The following is a 22,142-nucleotide window of genomic DNA, read 5'->3' as shown; positions in this document are numbered from 1 at the left end:
TGAGGCTCCCAGCCTGTGTGTGTGTTGTGTGTACACAAATACCAAACTGTCTCTTTGACCCAGGCCCTGCTCTCTTTATGCTCTTAAAATTGTCTTTGACAAGCTGGTGCTCTCCAGATGTTTTAACTGCAACTTCGACCAGGCTGGTGGAAGTTGTAGCCCCAAACATCTGGAGAATGCAAGCTTGGCAAAGGCTGCCTTTCAGCAACTTGTGTGGAACTGTCCCATACTGAAGCATTCAGACACATGCAGACTTAAATTGATATGATCATGTATCATGCGAGTCCTCTGGATATATATGAATTGCATAATTTATTTTATTGGTGATGGTGAGGTAAATGTTCTAGTTATCTAACTTGGGGGAGACACTATAGCTCATGCATTGTATCCAGAATACACAAATCCAGCATGTGCCCTTATAATTCTCACAATCTAATATTCCAATTATCTGAACATTTTGGATGTCCAACCCACAAACTACTTGAATAAAGGAGGATATTCACTGATAGTTGCTTTCAGGTAAGGAGATTGCAGACTTTTTTCAGAGTACTGTGTTGAACAGGAGTTGCTTCCAAAGAAATGTTTTTTAGGATTACATCCTCGAAGGTCAAACTTGCTTCAGTTGAAGTAAGTAACAAAACACCTATTACAATAAATAGGGGAGTTAATGATTGGAAACCTAAGTATCCTGACCCAAAATTAATTTCCACTGTTTATGAATTCAACGTGACTTAACTTCCTAGTTAATGGGTTTACAATTAAGTGTACTGATATCTGGTACTAGGGCTTTGTACACATTCCCATCCAGCATGCTCCTCCTCCCACCACCGGTTTGGGAAGTGATGCACACACCACGGTTTCCCACAATCCATACTGACAGTGTACCTATCCTGTCGTTTCTTACGAAGTAATACTGCACACCCACGACCAGCTTCGATCCAAATGGGGAGGGGAAGAATGATCTATCTGCATTTTAAGTCAGTAATGTATACACAGCCCTGTTTGCGAGCTACTGGGCGGGGGGGGAGGAATCCACCAAGAAAGGACGCATTAAGGAGGAAAGCCTGTGCATACTACTGACCTACACTGCAAACATGCTTAGCAGTTTCCTGCACGTTGCATCCTTGGCGCCTCCCCCTCCCCCCGTGCACCTCCCTGGCACATGCAACAGTAGTCATAAAATGGAGTGGGGAGAGGGACGAAAGAGCATCCACCCTGAGGGAAATCCGTGCTAGGGAGCGACGAACAAGATGAATATATATATATTCTTCTCCCCTGCCTGTTTTGAGCCCCCACCTGTTTCTGCCTGTGTCACATACGCTGCTTAGTCATGACAGCACCAGCTGCTGGTGCTGCTTACGCCTCCCTCACGAGCACCCAGCCCCCCTCCCTGCCCCTCTCCCCACCCTTTCCTCTCTCCTTGGCAGCAGCAGCTGCTACTTCCCAGTCACGACTCCCCTGCTGCTACCAGCCCCCCTTCCCCCCCCTCCATTTCTCCCTCTCCCGGCTCCAGCTGCCAAGCAGCGGCGGCAGCAGCAGAGGTAAAAGCAGCAGCATTAGCTGCCGCCGCCTCCGTCTCCATCACGGCCCCTGTGGTTGCCCGGGAACTGCAAAGCCAACCGAGCCTGGGCGTGTAGTGGGCGGGGCCAAGCCGCGAGGAAAAGGCGGGCGTGGGGGTGGAGCCACGGCGGCGAAGGCATCTCCAGCCCACCGTGGCGCAAAGCGAGTGCGGTGTGTGTGAGGAGGGGGGGGAGGAGGCGGGCGCTTAGCCCCATTGGTTCCCGTGGGGCTAAGGGCGTGGCCTCCTCCGCCCCGTGCTCCTTTCCCATTGGCGGGGGTGAGTGTCAGTGGACCAAACGAGAGCGCGGGCGATAGGCAAGGGGAGGAGGCAAGGCCCGTGTCGGTAAACACCTCCCTCCAAGCCTTGCAAGCGGGTAGCGGGTTTGGCTGAGAACGAAGCGAGCGAGCTGCGAGGCAGAGAGAGGAAGGCGTGAGGCAAGTGCGGGGAGGATTTTTTCTTTTCACGCGGGCGGGCAGTAACGAAGGCGGCGCCAGGGAGGCAGTGGCGGCGGCGATAGCGGCAGCAGCAGCAGCAGCGCTGAGGGACGGAGCGGCGGGGGATGCGAGGCCCGGTAAGCCGCGGGCACTCGGGAGTGGAGGCGTTTACCTGCCCCACCTGTCGCCCACATTGCAGTTTCCCCTCAGCCTCCCTCGCCTCCTCCTCCTCCCCCTTCCCATAACCGCCCCCCCTTTTTTCAAATCCCACCCACAGCCCTCAGCCCCCCAGAACACGCCGTAGTTGCCACAGATGCCGCCTACTTCCTCGCCTCTCTCTTCTCTCTCTCTCTCCCCCCCCCAGACCCCTCCACCTCCAAATTCCCTTCCTGCTGTTCCCTTTCCCCAACCCAAGCGCAAGTCCCATTGGGCATTTCCCCTCCCCTCACCATCCATTTCCCCACAGGGCTGCTGCTTCTTTTTAAAGGGGGGGGTATTCTGGTGGTTGCTGTTAGGGGTATTTTCCCTGCCACCATCGCCACCCCACAAGTGCAGCCGCCACAGCCTCTGTCTCCAGCAGCAGCAGCAAGACCAAGGGCTTTCCAGATCCCCGCATCCATTAATATGTTGTACTGGGAGTGATGGTGGCGTTGGAGACCTCGGCATGATCCATCTCGCCGGGCTGCTTTTATGTGCTTGGTATTCTCGTGGTGCTTTGAGATGAAGGCAAGAGGAGCCAGCCCAGGCAGCTTTTCCTCCTTCGCTGCTTCTCCTTGCCTATTTTTATTCTTCTGGTATGTCATACATGTGGCTTTCTTCCCTCTCTCTCCCCCCCCCCATCTCTTCTCCCCCAATGAGTTAGGTGTGAGCAATATTATGTATGCAATTGCGCTGCAGACTCATGTTCTGTGCTGTGGCTTTTCCTTCCATGTCCTGTTAGTAAAAATTTCAATTTGGGCTGAAAGCCCCATTCTATGCCATGCTTTACCTCTGGGTGCTTGACATACAAGGATTTGTGCACCTTTCCCTTGGCTCCCTGTGGGGATGTGTATTTGAATAGGCACAGATGTGGGGGAATGTTAATTCTTACACATCACAGGTTGGCTTCAGTTCTCTTTCTCTCCCCCCCCTCCATCTTTTGTGATAGGTTTTTTTAAAGTAAAGGTGTCAAAGATTGCTGTGAATGGTACATGCAGCCTTAGACGGAAACTGAATGTAATGGCAAAAGCCTGATGAAGCTCCGTTAAAAATTTCCCTCTGTAAGATAGGCTCTGGGATTCCCCTTATGGTGCCATTGCTTGTCTTTGCTCTGTAGTACAGCTTATGTGTCCATCACAATGTGGTCAACTAACAGACCCAGTAGAATTGAAAGTATAATTGAGTAATCTCTGTTCTTTGTTAAAAAAATTTAAAAATTATTTGTCTGAAGCTATTTCTTGTGAAAGGGTTGGGCTTTATAATAATGCAGGATATGTGTGTGCATTGCTTATACAGGGCAATGTGTTTGAAATTTTCAAAAACGATGTTCTATTTATCTGGTCAAGATAAACATTGTATTTGTTAAACATACTCAATGTATACATCCATGACTGAAATACTGTAATTATAGTTTTAATTATTAAAAGCAGACAACATACTAAAATAAAAATAAAAACAGCCCTTTAATTACTCAACAGCCCTATTGCAAATTAAATTTGAAGTTTTGAAAGAACAGGATTGAATGAAATGTTTAATTTTCAGTTGCTCATGTCTTCTACCTTCTGTTGGAAAGGTTCAAAACCCCTGGCCTGCTTTTTCTACTTGTACATATATATTGTAGCTGCTGGCAGTGCTCCTATATGAGGCACTTAGAATGAAATCAACAATTGTTATATAAACTCATTGGTATAAGGTGAAATTTGGGCATCATTTACACAAATGCACACATGCACACACATATATATCTCTTCTGCTTTCTCCTTTTTGGTGAGGGCTTAGTTTAGGAGCTCTTTTCCTTGCCTTAGCTTATGTGATGAAATGACTTTTAAAAATAATACAATTCGTCATATAATAAATGCATTCTTTTGTGAAGAAAAGGTTATGTGAGTTTCTGTGTCTTCCCTGCCTCTCCCCGCTGCCCCCTCCCACAGAATGCTGTTTTGGGTGAATGGTGGAGACAACGCTCCTAAGTTAGCTCAAAACAGCCATAGGTTGCATAGGTTGCATACCTACCTGGGGTAGGGACTAAACCTTTGAACTTAATGACACTTACTTCTGAATAAAAATGAGCAGAATTTCAGTGGCAAAGTGTATAATTATTAGACTTTCAATAAAGTCTCAAATTTAGTACTTGGAAAAAGCAAATTTAAATGTTAAATATCTGTAGTTGCTTATAACATTAATTATATCTGATATGTATATATTTTTAAATATATACATAGTGCTTTAATGTTCAAAGTACATTATTGATCTTTACAACAATCTTTTAAGGTAGGTAGAATTGTTGTCTTCATATCACTGCTGACAAATAGTATCTTTAAGTCAAGTAGCTGGATTTGAAACAAGGACTCTGGCTCATGGCTTAGGTCCCACCCCCCAATCATATGTCTACTCAGAAGTAAGTCCTACTGCATTGTATGTTGCTTACTCTCAGTGAAGAGGGGTAATTAAGATTAGGGGTCTTACTTAGGAAAGTGTTTGTAGTAGGCTTGAATTATGCAACCTTTGGGATTTGACGTGTGCGGTTCGAATCCCCGCGGCGGGGTGCGCTCCCGTTGTTCGGTTCCAGCGCCTGCCAACCTAGCAGTTCGAAAGCACCCCCGGGTGCAAGTAGATAAATAGGTACCGCTTACCAGCGGGAAGGTAAACGGCGTTCCGTGTGCTGCGCTGGCTCGCCAGATGCAGCTTGTCACGCTGGCCACGTGACCCGGAAGTGTCTGCGGACAGCGCTGGATCCCGGCCTATAGAGTGAGATGAGCGCACAACCCTAGAGTCTGGCAAGACTGGCCCGTACGGGCAGGGGTACCTTTACCTTTACCTCCTCAAGCAGAACCTTAGTAAGTCAATTATAGATTGGATTCCTGTTGCAGAGATACCCTAGGCCACTGATAAAATTTTATATTTTGGAATTAAGTAAAAATTGAGTCAATGCTTTTAAAAAAATGTATAAAGTCCTGTAGTAGCTTTTTACTTCACACTTTTTTATTTATTTAGTTTCATTTTCTTTTATTTCCTTTGTTTTTAATTATGCTTGTTAATACTGACCACATTGTAGTGTATTGGGGTGCAATCTATGCTCCTATTGCTGATGGAGTGGCCCATGCTGGAAAGGGGGGCAGGACAGTTGTGTCCACATCAGATCAGATGCCATTGTGTGGTGGCAGTGAGATTGGTTTGGGATCGAGCGGATTACATGTTGGTTTTCCCTTGCTCTCAAAAAGAGCCTTTTGAGGGGGTGGGGTCCGCTGGGCTCTGCCAGTAGGCCACCCACCCACTCATTCAACAGATGGAAGGGAAAGACTGGTGAGGATGAGAGGCTGACTCACAAAAAACCTGAATAAAAAAATATTTTTTAAAAAAATACAACCACAGACCTGGCATGATCAGGGGTTGGATTGTTCTTCCTTTCTTATTTCTATGTGCCACATCAATATTGCAAGTTTTTATAATGACTAACTTTTCTGTATCATTCTCTTCTAACAGTATTATGGTCAAATCTTTCTAATGTATAGTATGTCATGGTGGGATGCAGGTGGTGCTGTGGTCTAAACCACCTAGCCTCTTGGGCTTGCTGATCAGAAGGTCAGCGGTTCGAATCCGCACGATGGGGTGAGCTTCTGTTGCTCTGTCCCAGCTTCTGCTAACACAGCAGTTCTAAAGCATACCAGTGCAAGTAGATAAATAGGTACTGCTGTGGCAGAAAGGTAAATGGCATTTCTGTGCGCTCTGGCTTCTGTCGCGGTGTTCTGCTGCACCAGAAGCAGTTTAGTCATGCTGGCCACATGACCCTGAAAGCTGTCTGTGGACAAATGCCAGCTACCTCGGCCTGAAGTGAGATGAGCGTCACACCCCATAGTCGCCTTTGACTGGACTTAACCATCCAGGGGTCCTTTACCTTTTACCTTCGGTACTTCGGGTTATGAACGTAATTCATCCCAGAGGTCCGTTCTTAACCCGAAACCGTTCTTAACCTGAAGTGCACTTTCGCTAATGGGGCCTCCCGCTGCCACTGCGCCGCCACCATACAATTTCCATTCTCATCCTGGGGCAAAGTTCTCAACCTGGAGCAACTGCTTCCAGATTACTGGAGTTTGTAACCCAAAGTGTTGGTAACCCGAGGTACCACTGTATGTCATATGTGGAAGCTATTGTATTACTGATGCACTTAAGTATGACTTTGCACTTTTCCATGGCTTGTATTCAATTCCTCATTTAAGACTTTATTTTTATGCATTGTGTAGAAGTGTAGCTTGATCCTATGCATGTTCACTCAGATAAGTCCATTTCAATGAGTTACTTCAAAATTAGTATGCATGGGATTGCAGCATTACTATTTTTTACAATGCCTTGTTCAAGATAAACAAGATTTCTTGTTGATAACATTCGTATCTTTGAAATCATATTTATTGAGATTTATTCAGGTTAAGAACAATGATTTATCAGAATCTCTTGCTCGGTCTTTCAGTAAACAGTTTCTTAAAAAAAACTATTTTATAGGGAGCTGTGCTTGTCTCATGTGACTACTGATTCAAAGAATAATGTTACTTGATTGATGTAATACACAAATTAGTAAACAAATATGTAGTGTACATACATCATTGCTAAGTTTATGCACAGCCTGATGTGTGAATATTTATCCATTGTATTCAATGCGACTTGCTTCCAAATAAGTGTTTTTAGGATAGAAGTTTGTAGTAAGAAATGCTGTTTAGTAAAGTATTTCATCCTAGAATGATACTTTGACTTCTGTAAATTGTCACTCCTAGGGCAGAGCTTATGGCTTTGTGTTAGCATATCTGAGTTGACAAATGGTGTTGAAATCTATCAGTAACACAGTGTGACTATTAGTTTTTTCTGTTAATGCATGGACAAAGACCAGCCAGCTGGGTAGGTAGGCGGAATGAGAAGGCAACCAACCTAAATTCTCCCCCTTCTTCATTTTGGGTTTGTTTTTTTTAACAGTCAAGTTAGGAGGGAAACACTAGCGGTGCATCTTATTCAAAGATGGGAATAAAATGTCTATAAACTGACCTTCAAAACCTATACAAGATGCTCCTTGATAGTAATCCATAGCCAAAGTATGCATGGATGAATATACAGGGCAGCTGAACTTTTCATACCAAGTGGGCTGCAAGAATACTCTGACATGGAACCCACAGACTGCACACTCCCTTGTTGCACTTGGGGGTGGAGCGAGGCCAAAATTTGACACCCCCCCCCCCCGCAGCCCTCATGCAGCCTTCCCAAAGCTGGATAAGTAAGGTGCTGGGATTTGGGAAGGAGGTGCAAGGCTCTGGCAGGGTCCTAGAGCCTTTCCATCTCCTTTCCAAATCTGAGAAAGTGCTAACTAGGCTTTGGGAAGGAGGACGGAGGACTCTAGGACCCTGTCAGAGCCCCCATGCATTCCCAAAGCCCAGTGCCTCACTGACTCAGCTTTGAGAAGGAGGGCTGTGAGAAGGGTGTCAAATGTTGCTGAGGGCTGCCCAGAAAGGCCTTGAGGACTGCATGTGGCCCTAGGACTGTGTTTTGGACCTCCCTGTTCTATAACGTTTGAAGGCAAATTTATAGACAATTTATCCTTGATACCCTGTCACAGTTGTAGCAATCTTGGCAGGGCTTTCACCGTTGTTATCCCCTCCACACAAGCAAGGGGGGAAGGGCGGAGATGTAGGATGTTGGTAGTTAGATAGAGGGCTGTCTTTGTGGTAGTGATCAAATTAAGGCACTATTTCCCTAGGCACATGTGTGGATGATGCCATCACTGCTATTTTTAAACACCATGTGACCTCTGACCTATTCTGCTATGTTTTTGTTTTTATTTAAGATATGTTTCTTGGCTACTTTATCTACTGTTCTCATTTTTATGTTCTTATTGGCACCTCTATACTTCCTTGGTTCCTAGAATAACTTAAGGAAGTCAATGGAATGAAAGGTTTGCATCTCCTCCTTCCCACTGCAGCTATGTGTGTCCCCTAAAAGTCTTAATAGAGGATCAAGGGACTCCTGAGCAATTGGGAAGGGAAATGGTGAGCTGCAAAGGTGGGAATAATTGGGCTTGGATCCAATAGCCCTCCCCTTCCCACATCTGTTCAGCATAGAACAAAAGAAGTGCCATGGTCAGATCACTTCCTGGTGCAACTGGACTTCTCCACGACCCTTCCCCTCTGCAGGGAGGTGGGACCAATTCGGATAGTCCGCCCCCGCCACTTAATGGATCCAAATGGTTTCCAGAGAGTGGTAGGGGATGCTTTATCCCATGTTGATGGCCTTTCAGCTGATTCCCTGGTGGCCCGCTGGAATGCGGAGTTAACCAGGGCTATCGACTGTCTGGCTCCGAAGCGCCCTCTCCGATTGCATGGAGCCCGGACAGCTCCGTGGTTTTCTTCGGAGCTGAGGGCGATGAAACAATCGCTGAGACGGCTAGAGCGTCGGTGGCAAAAAACTCACTCCGAATCTGACCGGACACAGGTTAGAGCTCAACGTCGAGCCTACCAAGTGGCGATAGCGACGGCGAAGAAGACTTTCTTCACCGCCTCTATTGCATCTGCAGAAAATAGTAGCAGGAGACTCTTTCAGGTGGTTCGTAATTTAACGGAACCACCTTTACCACCGGGGCCTTGTAAAGACCCCAAGATCTCCTGCAACGATTTTGCAAAGTTTTTTGCAGATAAAATCACTCATATTCGGAAGGAGCTAGACACCACCGTGGGAGCAGTGCCGGGGCGGGAGAGTGCTAGAGCTCTGTCTGGTCAAGTTGCATGGAATCAATTTCAATCCGTTACTCCCGAGGATGTGGACAGGCTGCTTGGACGCGTGAAACCAACCACCTGTCTCCTGGATCCTTGCCCATCCTGGCTAATAAAAGCAAGCCGGGAAGGGCTGGGCGATGGGCTCTGCGGGGTGGTGAATGCTTCCCTCTGTGAGGGAACATTCCCAGATCCGCTGAAAGAGGCGGTCATTAAACCGCTTCTTAAAAAACCATCTTTAGACCCGGCCAGTATGGCCAACTATCGCCCAGTCTCAAATCTTCCTTTCTTGGGCAAGGTGATTGAGCGCGTGGTTGCTGAACAACTCCAGGCACGCCTGGAGGATGCGGACCATTTGGATCCCTTCCAATCGGGATTCAGGCCTCATCATGGGACTGAAACTGCCTTGGTCGCGCTGGTTGATGATCTCCGGCGAGCTAGGGACAAAGGTGAGAGTTGTTTCCTAGTTCTGCTGGATCTCTCAGCGGCCTTTGATACAATCGACCATAACATCCTTCTGGACCGTCTAGAGGGGCTGGGAGCTGGGGGCACTGTTATACAGTGGTTTCGCTCCTTCCTCCTGGGCCGTGTTCAGAAAGTGGTGGTGGGGGATGAGTGTTCAGACCCCTGGGCCCTCACTTGTGGGGTGCCTCAAGGTTCCGTCCTCTCCCCCATGCTTTTTAACATCTATATGAAGCCGCTGGGAGAGATCATCAGGGGGTTTGGACTGGGTGTTCATCAATATGCAGATGATACCCAGCTCTACCTCTCTTTCAAATCAGAACCAGTGAAGGCGGTGAAGGTCCTGTGTGAGTGCCTGGAGGCGGTTGGAGGATGGATGGCGGCTAATGGATTGAGGTTGAATCCTGACAAGATAGAAGTACTGTTTTTGGGGGACAGGGGGCGGGCTGGTGTGGAGGACTCCCTGGTCCTGAATAGGGTAACTGTGCCCCTGAAGGACCAGGTGCGCAGCCTGGGAGTCATTTTGGACTCACAGCTGTCCATGGAGGCGCAGGTCAATTCTGTATCCAGGGCAGCTATCTACCAACTCCACCTGGTACGCAGGCTGAGACCCTACCTGCCTGCGGACTGTCTCGCCAGAGTGGTGCATGCTCTAGTTATCTCCCGCTTGGACTACTGCAATGCGCTCTACGTGGGGCTACCTTTGAAGGTGACTTGGAAACTACAACTAATCCAGAATGCGGCAGCTAGACTGGTGACTGGGGGCGGCCGCCGAGACCACATAACACCGGTCTTGAAAGACCTACATTGGCTCCCAGTACGTTTCCGAGCACAATTCAAAGTGCTGGTGTTGACCTTTAAAGCCCTAAACGGCCTCGGCCCAGTATACCTGAAGGAGTGTCTCCACCCCCATCGTTCTGCCCGGACGCTGAGGTCCAGTGCCGAGGGCCTTCTGGCGGTTCCCTCATTGCGAGAAGCAAAGCTACAGGGAACCAGGCAGAGGGCCTTCTCGGTCGTGGCGCCTGCCCTGTGGAACGCCCTCCCATCAGATGTCAAAGCAATAAATAACTACCTGACATTCAGAAGACATCTTAAGGCAGCCCTGTTCAGGGAAGTTTTTAATCTGTGATATTTTAGTGTATTTTTGGTTTTTATGGAAGCCGCCCAGAGTGGCTGGGGAGACCCAGCCAGATGGGCGGGGTACAAATAATAAATTATTATTATTATTATTATTATTATTATTATTATAGACCTCTTACCATTTAGAGAGGGTTTTAGAGGTTGCAGGTGGCTTCTCATGGGATGAAAGGATGCAAAAATGTTTTTTATGTGAACTAAAGTTACAGATAGGGTTTTCACTATTACAATTTTTTATCCGTTGATTTCACAAAAATATGAATAAATACTAGTTTCTAATAAGAAACATATCAATGCTGTAATGCTGTTAATTGCTAACAATCCCCATGTTGCAGGTCTGGTTTAGGCTGCAAGGGATTGTTGTACAGCAACCCTATGCATACTCTGCTATTAATATCTCCATGGTAATAGATTATAACCCCCATATAATATAGATTATATATTATAATCTTGGCATTTTACAAGAAGGTTGATGTTGCCAGTGGTTTATAACAACCATCTAATAAAAGCATTTAAGCTCAGTTATAAAACATCTGTATTGCTGCCAAATAAAGTTTTATCTATACACACATACATACATACAGTTACAGGTTTCTCCTAGGATACTACATAGTATACCTCAGTTTTTAAGTGGGAATTGTACCCTCTTCCCATCAATTGGGTTAGAGCTGCTACATAATAGGCAAGCTACCGGATATCCACCCTCAGATTATTGAAAGGGAATTGCCTGTCCTTCAGATATTTCTCTTTTTCCTTCCTTGTTGGCAAATCCCGTGTAGTTCTGTTCTGTCAAAGTCAAGCTGCCAAATGCTCTTCGCCTCTCAGATGGATGGAGGGGGGAGCAGACGCACCACCTTTCCCTCCTTTTTTCTCACCCCAAGCAGGCTCCACCAAACACAACAAAGTAGGCTTTAGATGGGTATAGTGTTGGGCTTGCTGTTATCTTGGTCATGGTGAGTTTTTTATTTCCTCTATATATCTAGTATTTTACTTATGATTATTGCACTGACTTACTGTGCCTTATTAGAATACTTTATATATATTAATGTTTGCCTTTATATTACTTGCCGCCTTAAAGATTTTTTCTAAAAGGTGGGATATGCATTTATTTAAGTAAATAAATGAATAAGTTTAAAATACAGCTAGAGGATGGGAACATGGTTCCATAGCTTTGGTTTGCCTTGGTAACCAAGCCTCACATACCCTGCCTTCATAGCTGCAAGTTTAAAACAGGAAAGTGGGGGCTAAATGGTTTGGATACTCTGCAATCTCATTCCCACCGTGGGCATTTGTCCATTCAGAAATGGTGAAGGCGCTGAACATTTTCTGGTTTGGCTACTAGTAGAGGCTAAACACACTCCAGCCTTTCTGCCATCTTCTCCTTAGCCTTGAGGTTGGAAGTCCAGTTCTCAAGAAGTGGGGGCAGGAGGGTGTCACTGATGGTGCTTGTATCACCTTCAAGGAGCACTGACAATCAAGACCAGACAAAAACAATGTGTACCGCTCTGTAATAAAAAATGTCCAAGAAGTTTTACAATAAGTTGCAAAACTCAGTGGGTGGAACCCAGAGAAACGTAGGCATAAAGGAACTAAGGTAGTGGTAGCTAACCCATAGGCCAGATCTCCCCTTCCCCAAAAAACACCCTCCCAGAACTTCTACTACCTCAGCAGAACCAATCTAAACCAGAGAGTGTGAAATGTCATCTGCATGGTGATACCAAAGCCCAAAATTCAGGATAACCTTGTTCTCAAAGGTTTCAGGTAAACTTTGAAAAGCATAGGTAATAAAATGGAATCCTGTGGCATCAGTGCCATGGAGCTTGGCGGAAGTTCCCAAGTAACACCTTTTGGAATTGATGCTATTAAGGCATGGGGCAGCAAAAACTGTGGTTCCCCCATTCCTAATAGAGCCTATCTAGAAGGAGAGCATCCTTAGAAAACCTCTAAGAGAGAGATAGGGAACCTATGATCTGCAGGTCTAACTAGGCCTGCCAATCTCCTTATTTGGCCTGCTAGGCCATTTTGCCTGTTCCCACCTACTCTATGTCAGCTGCTGGGCAGGTAAAATACCTGGTTTCGCCAAAGAAAGAGATGCTGATTTGTGATGCTTAAAAAGTCCTTTCATAAGATAATGCTTTGTAAACTGTTCTGTAAGACCTGTGTAGGCTAAAATGTTCTGCAAGACCTGAGTAGGCAAAAAAAATCACCTGATGCTATTGTGACGCCAGACGGTGGAAAGGTGGATGGTCATGACTAATCAAATCTGGGGTGTAAGGCGTGGGATAAGATAACTTTGTGGCTTGCTGGTCAGATTCAGTTCTCTACTGCTGCTTTAAGAGATCCAGGTCACTCTCCCCTTGTCCCGTCTCTTATTACAGGTCAACCATTGTGACAACTGAGGCAGTTTCTCTGCCAAAGCCAGGCAAAGTTGAAATACAGGTGATCAGGTCCATCCAAGAGTGTCTGGAGTTGCATGGCAACCACTCCCTTGAGCAGCTTCCTCAAGAAGTGAATATTTGCAATTAGCAAACGATAATGTCTTCCAGTGTGGCATTACCATTGTCTTATTCAAGATAGATGGCACTTTCCCCCTTGTTGCCTCCTGAATCCATATGGTCAACTCTTCTGCTAGATGTTAGACTAAGAAGGTGAATGGTTGAGCGAATATGTTGTAGGCCATAACTTGTTTTCAATACCTGAAATTTAATTTATAGCTCAGGACTAGACTGTGCACTAAACACCTTCATAGACTGAACTCCTATAGTAGTGGATGCTACCTGCCTAGAGGAAATCTTTATATCTGATATTACCCTTAGTTTTAAGCTTTATTTGGGCTATTTGCTAAAACCGTTTCACATAAATCGATAAGACCAAGAGCCTGCAAGCAATTTTTTTCATCTTGTGCAGGTTGCTTTGACTGGTTTGTGTGCTTTTTGTTTATTGCATTATACACTGGTACCTCGGGTTACATATGCTTCAGGTTACAGACTCCGCTAACCCAGAAATATTACCTCGGGTTAATAACATTGCTTCAGGATGAGAACAGAAATTGTGCTCCGGCGGCGTGGCAGCAGCAGGAGGCCCCATTAGCTAAAGTGATGCTTCAGGTTAAGAACAGTTTCAGGTTAAGAACAGACCTCCAGAATGAATTAAGTTCTTAACCTGAGGTACCACTGTAATAATAATATTGTTGTTGTTGTTTAGTCGTGTCCGACTCTTCTTGACCCCATGGACCAGAGCATGCCAGGCACTTCTGTCTTCCACTGCCTCCTGCAGTTTGGTCAAACTTATGTTAGTAGCTTGGAGAATATTGTCCAACCACCTCGTCCCCTGTCATCCCTTTCTCCTTGTGCCCTCAATCTTTCCCAATAATATAGATAATAGCAATTTTGATTTCTTGTTAATTCATGCATTTTTGTCTTTAAAAAGAATGCCTTTATATTTAAAGCTGTCTTTGTTTGCTGTTGTATACTGTAACCACCAAGAGTTGGTGTACAAAGAACTTTTGTTAAACTCGTTGAATTGTATTTATTGTTCTTGCATGAGCGTACAATACAATCAGTGGCTCCTAAGAACGTTTCTTACAAACCAGCTTTGTATAGTGTCAGGCTGATGGGTTATCTAATTGAATATTGTATCCCTTGACTTGATTGCCTCAGAACCTAAACAGATGACTTTTCTAGTGAACCCACCTGAGGTAGCTTGACCAGAGATACTAGGGACTGAGATGGAGACATATATGAAGTGTATGTTTTGCCAGGGACCAGTGTTTGAAATTAGCCAGGTGCCAGGCACATTTTGCACCTGGCTTTCGATCACTTGCAACCAAGTGACTATGCCTGAGTGCCAGGATGGTGTTTGATATCTTCACCATCTGGAGGTGCATGCCTGGCGATCATTGGATCTGGACTGTTTTCACACACTAATATCCCATTCTGTAGAATTCTATCAGTTATATTTTATCTGCCCAATCAGAATGAATTTCCAGTACCAAAATGCTTCTCTAGTGCATCCTGAGCAGGAGCAGTCACCAGTAAGAAATAGAGGTTGGAATAGGCCAGTATATATGTGGACTGCCCCTGGATCAAGCAACTTTTCTTCTTAAGTTCTCAAAGCTCAAAGTTGTCATCTGAACTAGCCAGATGTTTAACTGAGAATCAACCACACTCAATCCATCATTTGAAAAATAAGACTTTAGAACTGTCTTGCCCAAACATGGCAACTAAACATTCCATTTTGGCAACTGTAACCTTGGTTTAAGGAGCCATTTGGCACCTAGCTTATATATCTGAATTTCTAGCACTGCCAGGGACACCTTGTGAGATGTTGCAGATGTTAAAATGTTGCTGCCATGTGATTCCAGGCCTTTGCTTGCAGATACAGCTTGATGCCAGTAGCAAATTGCAAGTGAGGTCTAGTAAAGTTTATGATTAGACTAGGGCTGTGCCAAACTAAAACCTGTTCTCCAGTTTCTTGATGTTTTGTTAGCCTGTAAGAGCCTTCTGTTTTTCTGCCTCATTTGTGGGGTACGTAGAATGTTATAATTTTGGTTGGTGCAGGGCTGTAAGACACTCTCCTCTCAATTGGTTAATATTCATTCATATAAGGAGTTTGATAATTTGTGTTGACAGTCCCGTAAAACCAGTTTATAATTTGCTTGTAAAAGAAATATTCTGGATGCAGAGTTGGAGAGTATACATTCAACAATGTTGAATAGATTCACATTCTCTAATGCATGCCAGTTTGTGTTCAGCTGTGTTGCATTACTAAAAATAAATGTACCCTCTCTGGATTGGGCATTCTGGAGGAGGGATAAAGAAAATGAATTATCTGTCTTGTTAATGTACTAAACATTTGCATTTTAAGTAACTGAATAGTGTGTATTCCCTTCTGATTTGAACCATAAGATGGCTTAGTAGAAATTACATGAAACAAGCTATAGCTAGAGTTGATCAAGTGCTTGGGTAGGGGCCTATGCAGGTTAGAAATAACCATGACTAATATGGATAGAGCTGTAATTGTGAACTATGACTAGGAGCAGGAGGAATGAAGAGAGTTGGCTTGACAGGAGGGAGTAAGTAACACTGGGGCCCATTCCCAGTCCAGATCAAGGGAACACCAATGTCTGTACAAGATTTGCTTCATCTTTTTGGATACAGAATTTTGTCAAACAGATCCCCATCTGCCATAAAATTCAGTGCAATTTTAAAGTCTTTTATCTTAATTAACCTGGGATGATCAGTCTTTTTCACAATCTCTAGTTCAGTTTCATCAGCATATTGAAGAAACTGCATTCTATAAACTCAACAACCTACAGCAATTTCATGTAGACATTAAAAAAAAAAGAAAGAAAGTACAGTTAAATAGGAAATTGTTTTAGAATTGGTATCTGCTCCACTGCCATTCCACTCTGATAGTAGGAACCAGAAAGGCTTCATATGCAACAGTTGTCTGCTGCTCTGATCTTCCCCCGCCCCAGCTAGGATTGCTCTGTTAGTATGTTTTATGTTGATTAGAATAAAAGGTTTGGAGACAGAACTAATCCCTGAACACCCTACAGGACAACTCTCAGGGGAAGAAGCGATAGTCAGCAACATTGTTGCATATATACCGACTACCAAATATAACCAGATTTCTAGCTTTGCTGTATTAGGATAAGCACAACTTTGCAGGTTATAGTTTTCACCTTCCAAAAACAAACAAACAAATAGCCCCACCCCTTTTCTGAAAAGTGGGAATAATCTTAGACCTTAAGAAGAACATGTTAAAAACACAGCTGTTCTGGGATCTTTTTAATGCTTGTTCGTCGCCTTCTTTTTAAAAGCTGCTTTGTCATTTTCATAATACATAAACATAATCAAAAAGAAAAACTCCTTCCTACCCACCTCCCAAGCCCCAGTTCCATTCAAATACACACAGATAAATTCTCCTTCAAATAAAAGTATATTTCCATATGTCCCCGTAAGTTGCTGGTAGTCCATAGCTATGTTTTTTTGTAGTTGCTTAGTAAATAAAGCTGAACCATGTTTATTAAATTTGTCTGATCGTGTGTCGTTCCTTTGGTCTTCAGCTTTGTAAGTCAGTTTTTCCATTAATATCAAGTCCTATACCTGCTTAAACCACATTTAAAACAAATCAGCATTTAGAATTCTCCAGTATCAAACAGTTATAAGGTCTTCTTCCATCGTAAGGTAAGTTACAAGGTCCTTCTGAATGAGATCCATGATGTCTGTAGAGTAGATGGAACAAAGAGAAATCCTGTGGTCTATATCACTCATTTGAGCCATGATCAGTTCAGTTTCCCAATAAACCTTATAATGACCACCACATATGAATAAAACACCCAAGCTGCAACTGTTTTTCCAGCATTGTGACAGGATGCTTTTGTTAAATTTATTAAGCAGGGAGGGTTGTTTTTTAAAAAAATAAATCCCAGATCAGCTAGGTTTTTATTTTTTAAAAAATAGGAAACACGAGTGGTTTCAGCACAATAATTGAGCTTAAAAACAAGTGAAGTAATTTACCTTGAAGCATTAGTAAAGTGCTATTTTACTTTTAAGTAATATAAACAATCCTTCCAGGCCAGTGTAAGATGCTATACCATATTGATATTGCAGCATTTCATTTAAGAAATGAAACGTTTGTTCATTGTATCTCATTCCATATAAGTTACCAAAAAAAATATAAACCACCTACTGCATTATGTTGGTAACCGCTGATTTTGGTTGTATCTGATAGGCTTGTAAATAAATTGTAAATAAATGTGCATAAGTTACACATTACCTGTATTTGGGTGCACTAAAAATAGCAATGCAGCTTTGTTTTTAGGGTTGCAAAGCCCAACAGATTGGTTCATTGATCTATAGGCATATGTTTATTTAATTATTTAGATTCATTCCTACCCTCAAGTCTTGTTTCACATGAGCTTCTCTGTTTCCAGGGCAGATATGTAAAGATAATTTGTTCCTCAGTCAATTTGGTTGATTTCTTCCTTTGTGTAATGCTTTACTTTAGCTTTGATTCTGTTACAAAGTGCCCCCCTCCCCATTCTGCACTTAAAGAGCTCATATTGTATGATTTTATTCTTTTACTTTTTTAATTAAAACCATGCCATGTTTCCTGCTTGGCAGGGGGTTGGACTCGATGGCCCTTGTGGTCTCTTCCAACTCTATGATTCTATGGTATTGGTCCAGTTGCGTAAAATGTTTTATTGGAATGATGCTACATCTTAGTTTTTTAACTTCATTTAACTTAATAATGACACTTATCTTTACGTATTCTCAAACTTTAAAAATACAGTATCAAACTTTTTCATGGTTTCTTTAAAACTATGAATTAATATTAAAACATTTTGGGATACTCCTAGCCACCACCTAGAAGATTTACAGAAAAAGGTAGGAGGGGCCAACATGGCGCCGAGGTAAGACGCGCTTACCGGTGCTCTTCGGACTTCTTTTAATCTTCTTTTAATCTTTTATATTTTATCTTAACTGACCCAGTCAGTTTTTGAAGTATTTTATAATTGCTGCAGCCGCATGCTATGGAAACTCTCTGAGAGATTTGGCCCTGCTCCAGACTGCTGCAGCCTGCTCTTTGTTTCTCTCTTATCAGCGAGCCGGCCTCAGCTGCTAAAAGAGTGAGACATTATTTTAATTGTGTGTCAAGTGTTATGTTATTTTAAGAATCGTATAATCCCTGGCCTGAGGAAAATATGGGGCAGAAAAAACGCTTGAGAGACTTTGACGAGCCCCTATCATCCCCTAAACCAAAACTATCAAGGTTGGTGCCTCACCGGAATAGAGGAGGGAGTGACCATGCCGAGCAGTGCTTTGCAGTGGAAACCCAAAATCGCTTCCTACCTCTAATTGATTTAGAAGCTACTCCAATTTCGATGACTCAAAATGCTTCAAAAGTAAAGCCTGTAAAGGAGAATACGAAAGAAAAACTCTCAGCACAGGAAGATGGTTTGGCATCTGACATGGGGGAGTTCCCCGGTTGTGAGCAGTTACACTTAGTAATTAAGACCCTTCACTGTATTTTTAAAAGGCTGGACGAGGTATCTTCACAATTATCCAATATCCTGCTGAAAATTGAAAAACTTGAATCAACAACACAATCCTCAGTTTGTGAGGTCAAAAACTTACTGCCTCACCCCAATTCAGATAAAATAAAGGAGACTAAAATTAAATATATCTTAAATTCCAAATTGAACAATCAGATATTAACTCTGCAACCCAAGAAAAGTTGCCTTTCTGTTAGGTCGGAAATAGGAAGATGGTCAACGCTAGAAGGGGCTAAAGACTGTTTAAGCAAACTTTTAAAAATTAAGAAACATCAGATTGACCTATATGCTGTGATGCCCCTTCCCCGGCAGACCAACTTCTTGAAGGTGATACTTGCGTTCCACTCTGAAAAGATACCATCTATTATTGTTAGGAGGAAAACGCTTTTGTCCATGGCCGACATCGTAGCAACGAGGGTTTTTACAGACACCAAGATCAAACCCCTTCTAAATAGGTGCCCTGGCGGTGAGGACGTTAGGACAAGAGACTCTGCCTTACTTCAAAATACTGTCAGGCCCCACCGCGATGACTCTGCAGCGTGCCATCCTCGACCAAACTCGATACCCCCTCAAACAGCCATATATGAGGACGAGAATCTGCAGACTGCCCTTGACGAAAAGGAACTTATTGATTCATTCAGAGCCCTCCCTCCAAAAGAACAGTCGGCGATGATGCAAAGATTCGACACGATGATGCAAAGATTCGACCACCTAGGGGTAGCATGCCTTGCATATACCATGCAACTTCAAGTGTCCTCTTTTCCAAAGCAACATTACAGTCTGCCTTCAAATACAGGTGGAATTTTAGGCGCATCCAACTGATGCACAATTTCCAACGTGTGGGTCCTTTTGGACCCAGAAGAGGGCAGAATGGGGTGTGGGTGGTATGAGTAGCCAGGAATGGAACCTCCACGTGAAATAGTTACTGCTTGTACAGGATGGCTAATGATGCACTTGAGGCATAAGCATCATGACAACATCTGTACACCCAGGCTTTGTGCACTTCTCTAGCTCTTAACAACTTGAACGATCAAAGGACAGCATGCTGTGCTTCTGTTTTAACCACAATGTAAAACTGGGCTGAAGCTTCTTGAATTATTTTTCTGTAAAAAGTGTGTGTCTCTTTTGATGGGGTTTGAGTCATAACTTCTGGAGTGCAAATAATTGCCGATATAGTGAATCTGCCATTGATTGTTTTGTGAAACAGTGTTAGCTGATGCCACTTATTTTATTTCTGCACAGGAATCACCCACAAAATTAAATACATGACTGTAAGAAAGAAGAAATCTATATTGATAGACTCTACTATCAAAAACCTTCTCTTCAGTCTGCAAAGCCTTCAGCTTTTCTCTATGCCATGTTGTGTGACTGTTGTCCCATGAGGAATTTGTCTTCATGAAGATTCCTAATATTGGTAATGTGATGAATAAATTTGAGATCCTTGGGGTTGTTGGTGAAGGTAAGCACATGTTTTATTGTGTTTTTAATATTTTGTTGCGAGCCACCTAGAGTGCTTGGGGCAACCCAGTCAGATGGGCGGCATATAAATAATAAAGTTGTTGTTGTTGTATCCTTTTTCAGTTCATTTTGGGACTACGTGCATGAAGGTGCACAGACATAACAAGAGGGAAAATAAAAATAAGATGGTGTCTACAGGAATCTCTTTTGGACCTCCAAATATGGTTATAGTTAGGGACAAGTTTTTTTTAAAAAAATTTTTTTATTGCAAATCACTTTACACAAAACATTAAAGAAAAAGAAACAATTAGGACATACAAACAAAAAAATACCCCAATAACATCACTAAACTTTAACTAATAACACAACATCTAACATCATGCACTCTTTTGACTTCTGAATCACCTCTTTGTGCTTTCAACGTATTCTTAATAGTTAGGGACAAGATAATGCTTTTTTTTTAGAGAGAGCTAATGATGGTATGAGGAAGCTACTGGTGCGCAGGCTATGCAGACTCCTAGGTATCTGCCAAAATAAATTTTAAAAAACTCTACAAGCAACCTACAAAATCTTTTTTCTGGAGAGAAGGAGAATAACTGTCCACTATGGGAAGCATTAATTATCATACAGCCTTCAATTTTTTTCTCTCTCTCTCTAATGGTATCTATTGCTAGCATATTCTCTTCTAAAACAAAATAAAAAAATTCCTTCCAGTAGCACCTTAAAGACCAACTAAGTTAGTTCTTGGTATGAGCTTTTGTGTGCATGCACACTTCTTCAAATACATCTGAAGAAGTGTGCATACACACGAAAGCTCATACCAAGAACTAACTTAGTTGGTCTTTAAGGTGCTGCTGGAAGGAATTTTTTTATTTTGTTTTGACTATGGCAGACCAACACGGCTACCTATCTGTAACATATTCTCTTCTGACAGACAATGTTCTGTTACAACATTAGTGTAATAAGGCCCTAAACAGCTTGGGACCAGGTAGCCTTTGGTAGTCTCATCTTGGTCCTTGGGATCTTCAGGGAGGTCCTTTTGTCCATATCACCATACCATACATCAAGGAAGGATGTGGAGGGGTTTTCATGGAGGTGGTAACTATCATGTGGAATGATCTCCCCACTGAGATTAGACAGGCACTGATGCTGGCCTATAATTAAAACTATTTCTATTTAGTCCTGACCACTAGTGCTATTTCTGGATGTCCCTCATTTACTGCGATTGATTTTTTTTTAAATAGAAAAATTGATTGTGTGTGTTGTATCTTTATTGTGATTTTTATGGCTGTATAAAGAGCTTTGGTATATATTTTAGAAATAAAAAGTGGTGTACACACACACACACACACACACACACCCTACATACCTACATACCATAATATAGATATTCTAATAGCTAATAGTGTTTCTTTATTTCCCCGCTCTAAATCTTGGTGTATGAAGCAGCGAGGGAATTCCCCTGCTTCTCTGAAGCCTAGAAAAGGATGGGGCCTCTCCTTAATCATAATCACTCAAAACAAGCTGTCTCACTGTTTTATACACTTTCATGCGAGCTCAGGAAGAACCCGTCTGCTCTATCGAGCTTGCAAAGTATGCAGTGCTTGCCTAATGTCCAGAAACCCTCAAGAGACAAGGCTGTTCCTTTTCCTTTTGCAAAGAGAATGTTGTTGCCAAGTGCATTATTTTCCTGGCTCCATTTTTGATCCCTAGCATTAACATGCATTTCTTTTTTGTGTAACAGTGTGTGCAAAGCACATGTCAGTAGTGAATAAACTAATTCAAATTTCTAGATGCTTGCTTCGCCAAACCTTTTTTAGGCATTACAAATATAGGCCATCATAAAACATCCATATGTAAAATTTTAAAATATATACCAATAAACAGCCATGTAAAAATATGTAATAACGAGGATTTTCAATGGAGTTTCTTCCCACTAACTAGTGCCATTCACCACTCTGAGAGATAATATTAATAAAAACTCAGCCACCCTTGCAATTACTTCCGGGTTAAACAGCCATGTAAAAATATGTAGTAACGAGGATTTTCATTGGAGTTTCTTCCCGCTCACTAGTGCCATTCAC

The 22,142-nt window shown here is 43.1% G+C and overlaps 1 protein-coding gene across 3 annotated transcripts in view; it reads left to right on the top strand.

Annotated features, from left to right (window-relative positions):
- Positions 1-1,857: 1,857 nt before the first annotated feature.
- Positions 1,858-22,142, top strand: part of CDKL5 (cyclin dependent kinase like 5) — a 71,459-nt gene continuing 51,174 nt past the window's right edge. For 2 of the 3 annotated variants that reach the window (XM_079972557.1, XM_079972555.1), the window contains exons 1-2: positions 1,859-2,132; positions 19,843-20,059. In XM_079972557.1, coding sequence (XP_079828683.1) covers positions 19,996-20,059 — 64 coding nt within the window. In that variant the 5' untranslated portion in view covers positions 1,859-2,132; positions 19,843-19,995. Of the gene's footprint in view, positions 2,133-19,842; positions 20,060-22,142 lie in introns of all 3 variants that reach the window. The other variant, XM_079972556.1, reaches the window with a different exon arrangement.

This window comes from Podarcis cretensis (genome assembly GCF_951804945.1).
Source record: "Podarcis cretensis genome assembly, chromosome: 4".
NCBI lineage: Eukaryota > Metazoa > Chordata > Lepidosauria > Squamata > Lacertidae > Podarcis > Podarcis cretensis.
Note: the sequence above shows the minus strand (reverse complement) of the source record. Positions and strands in the feature narration are given on the sequence as shown.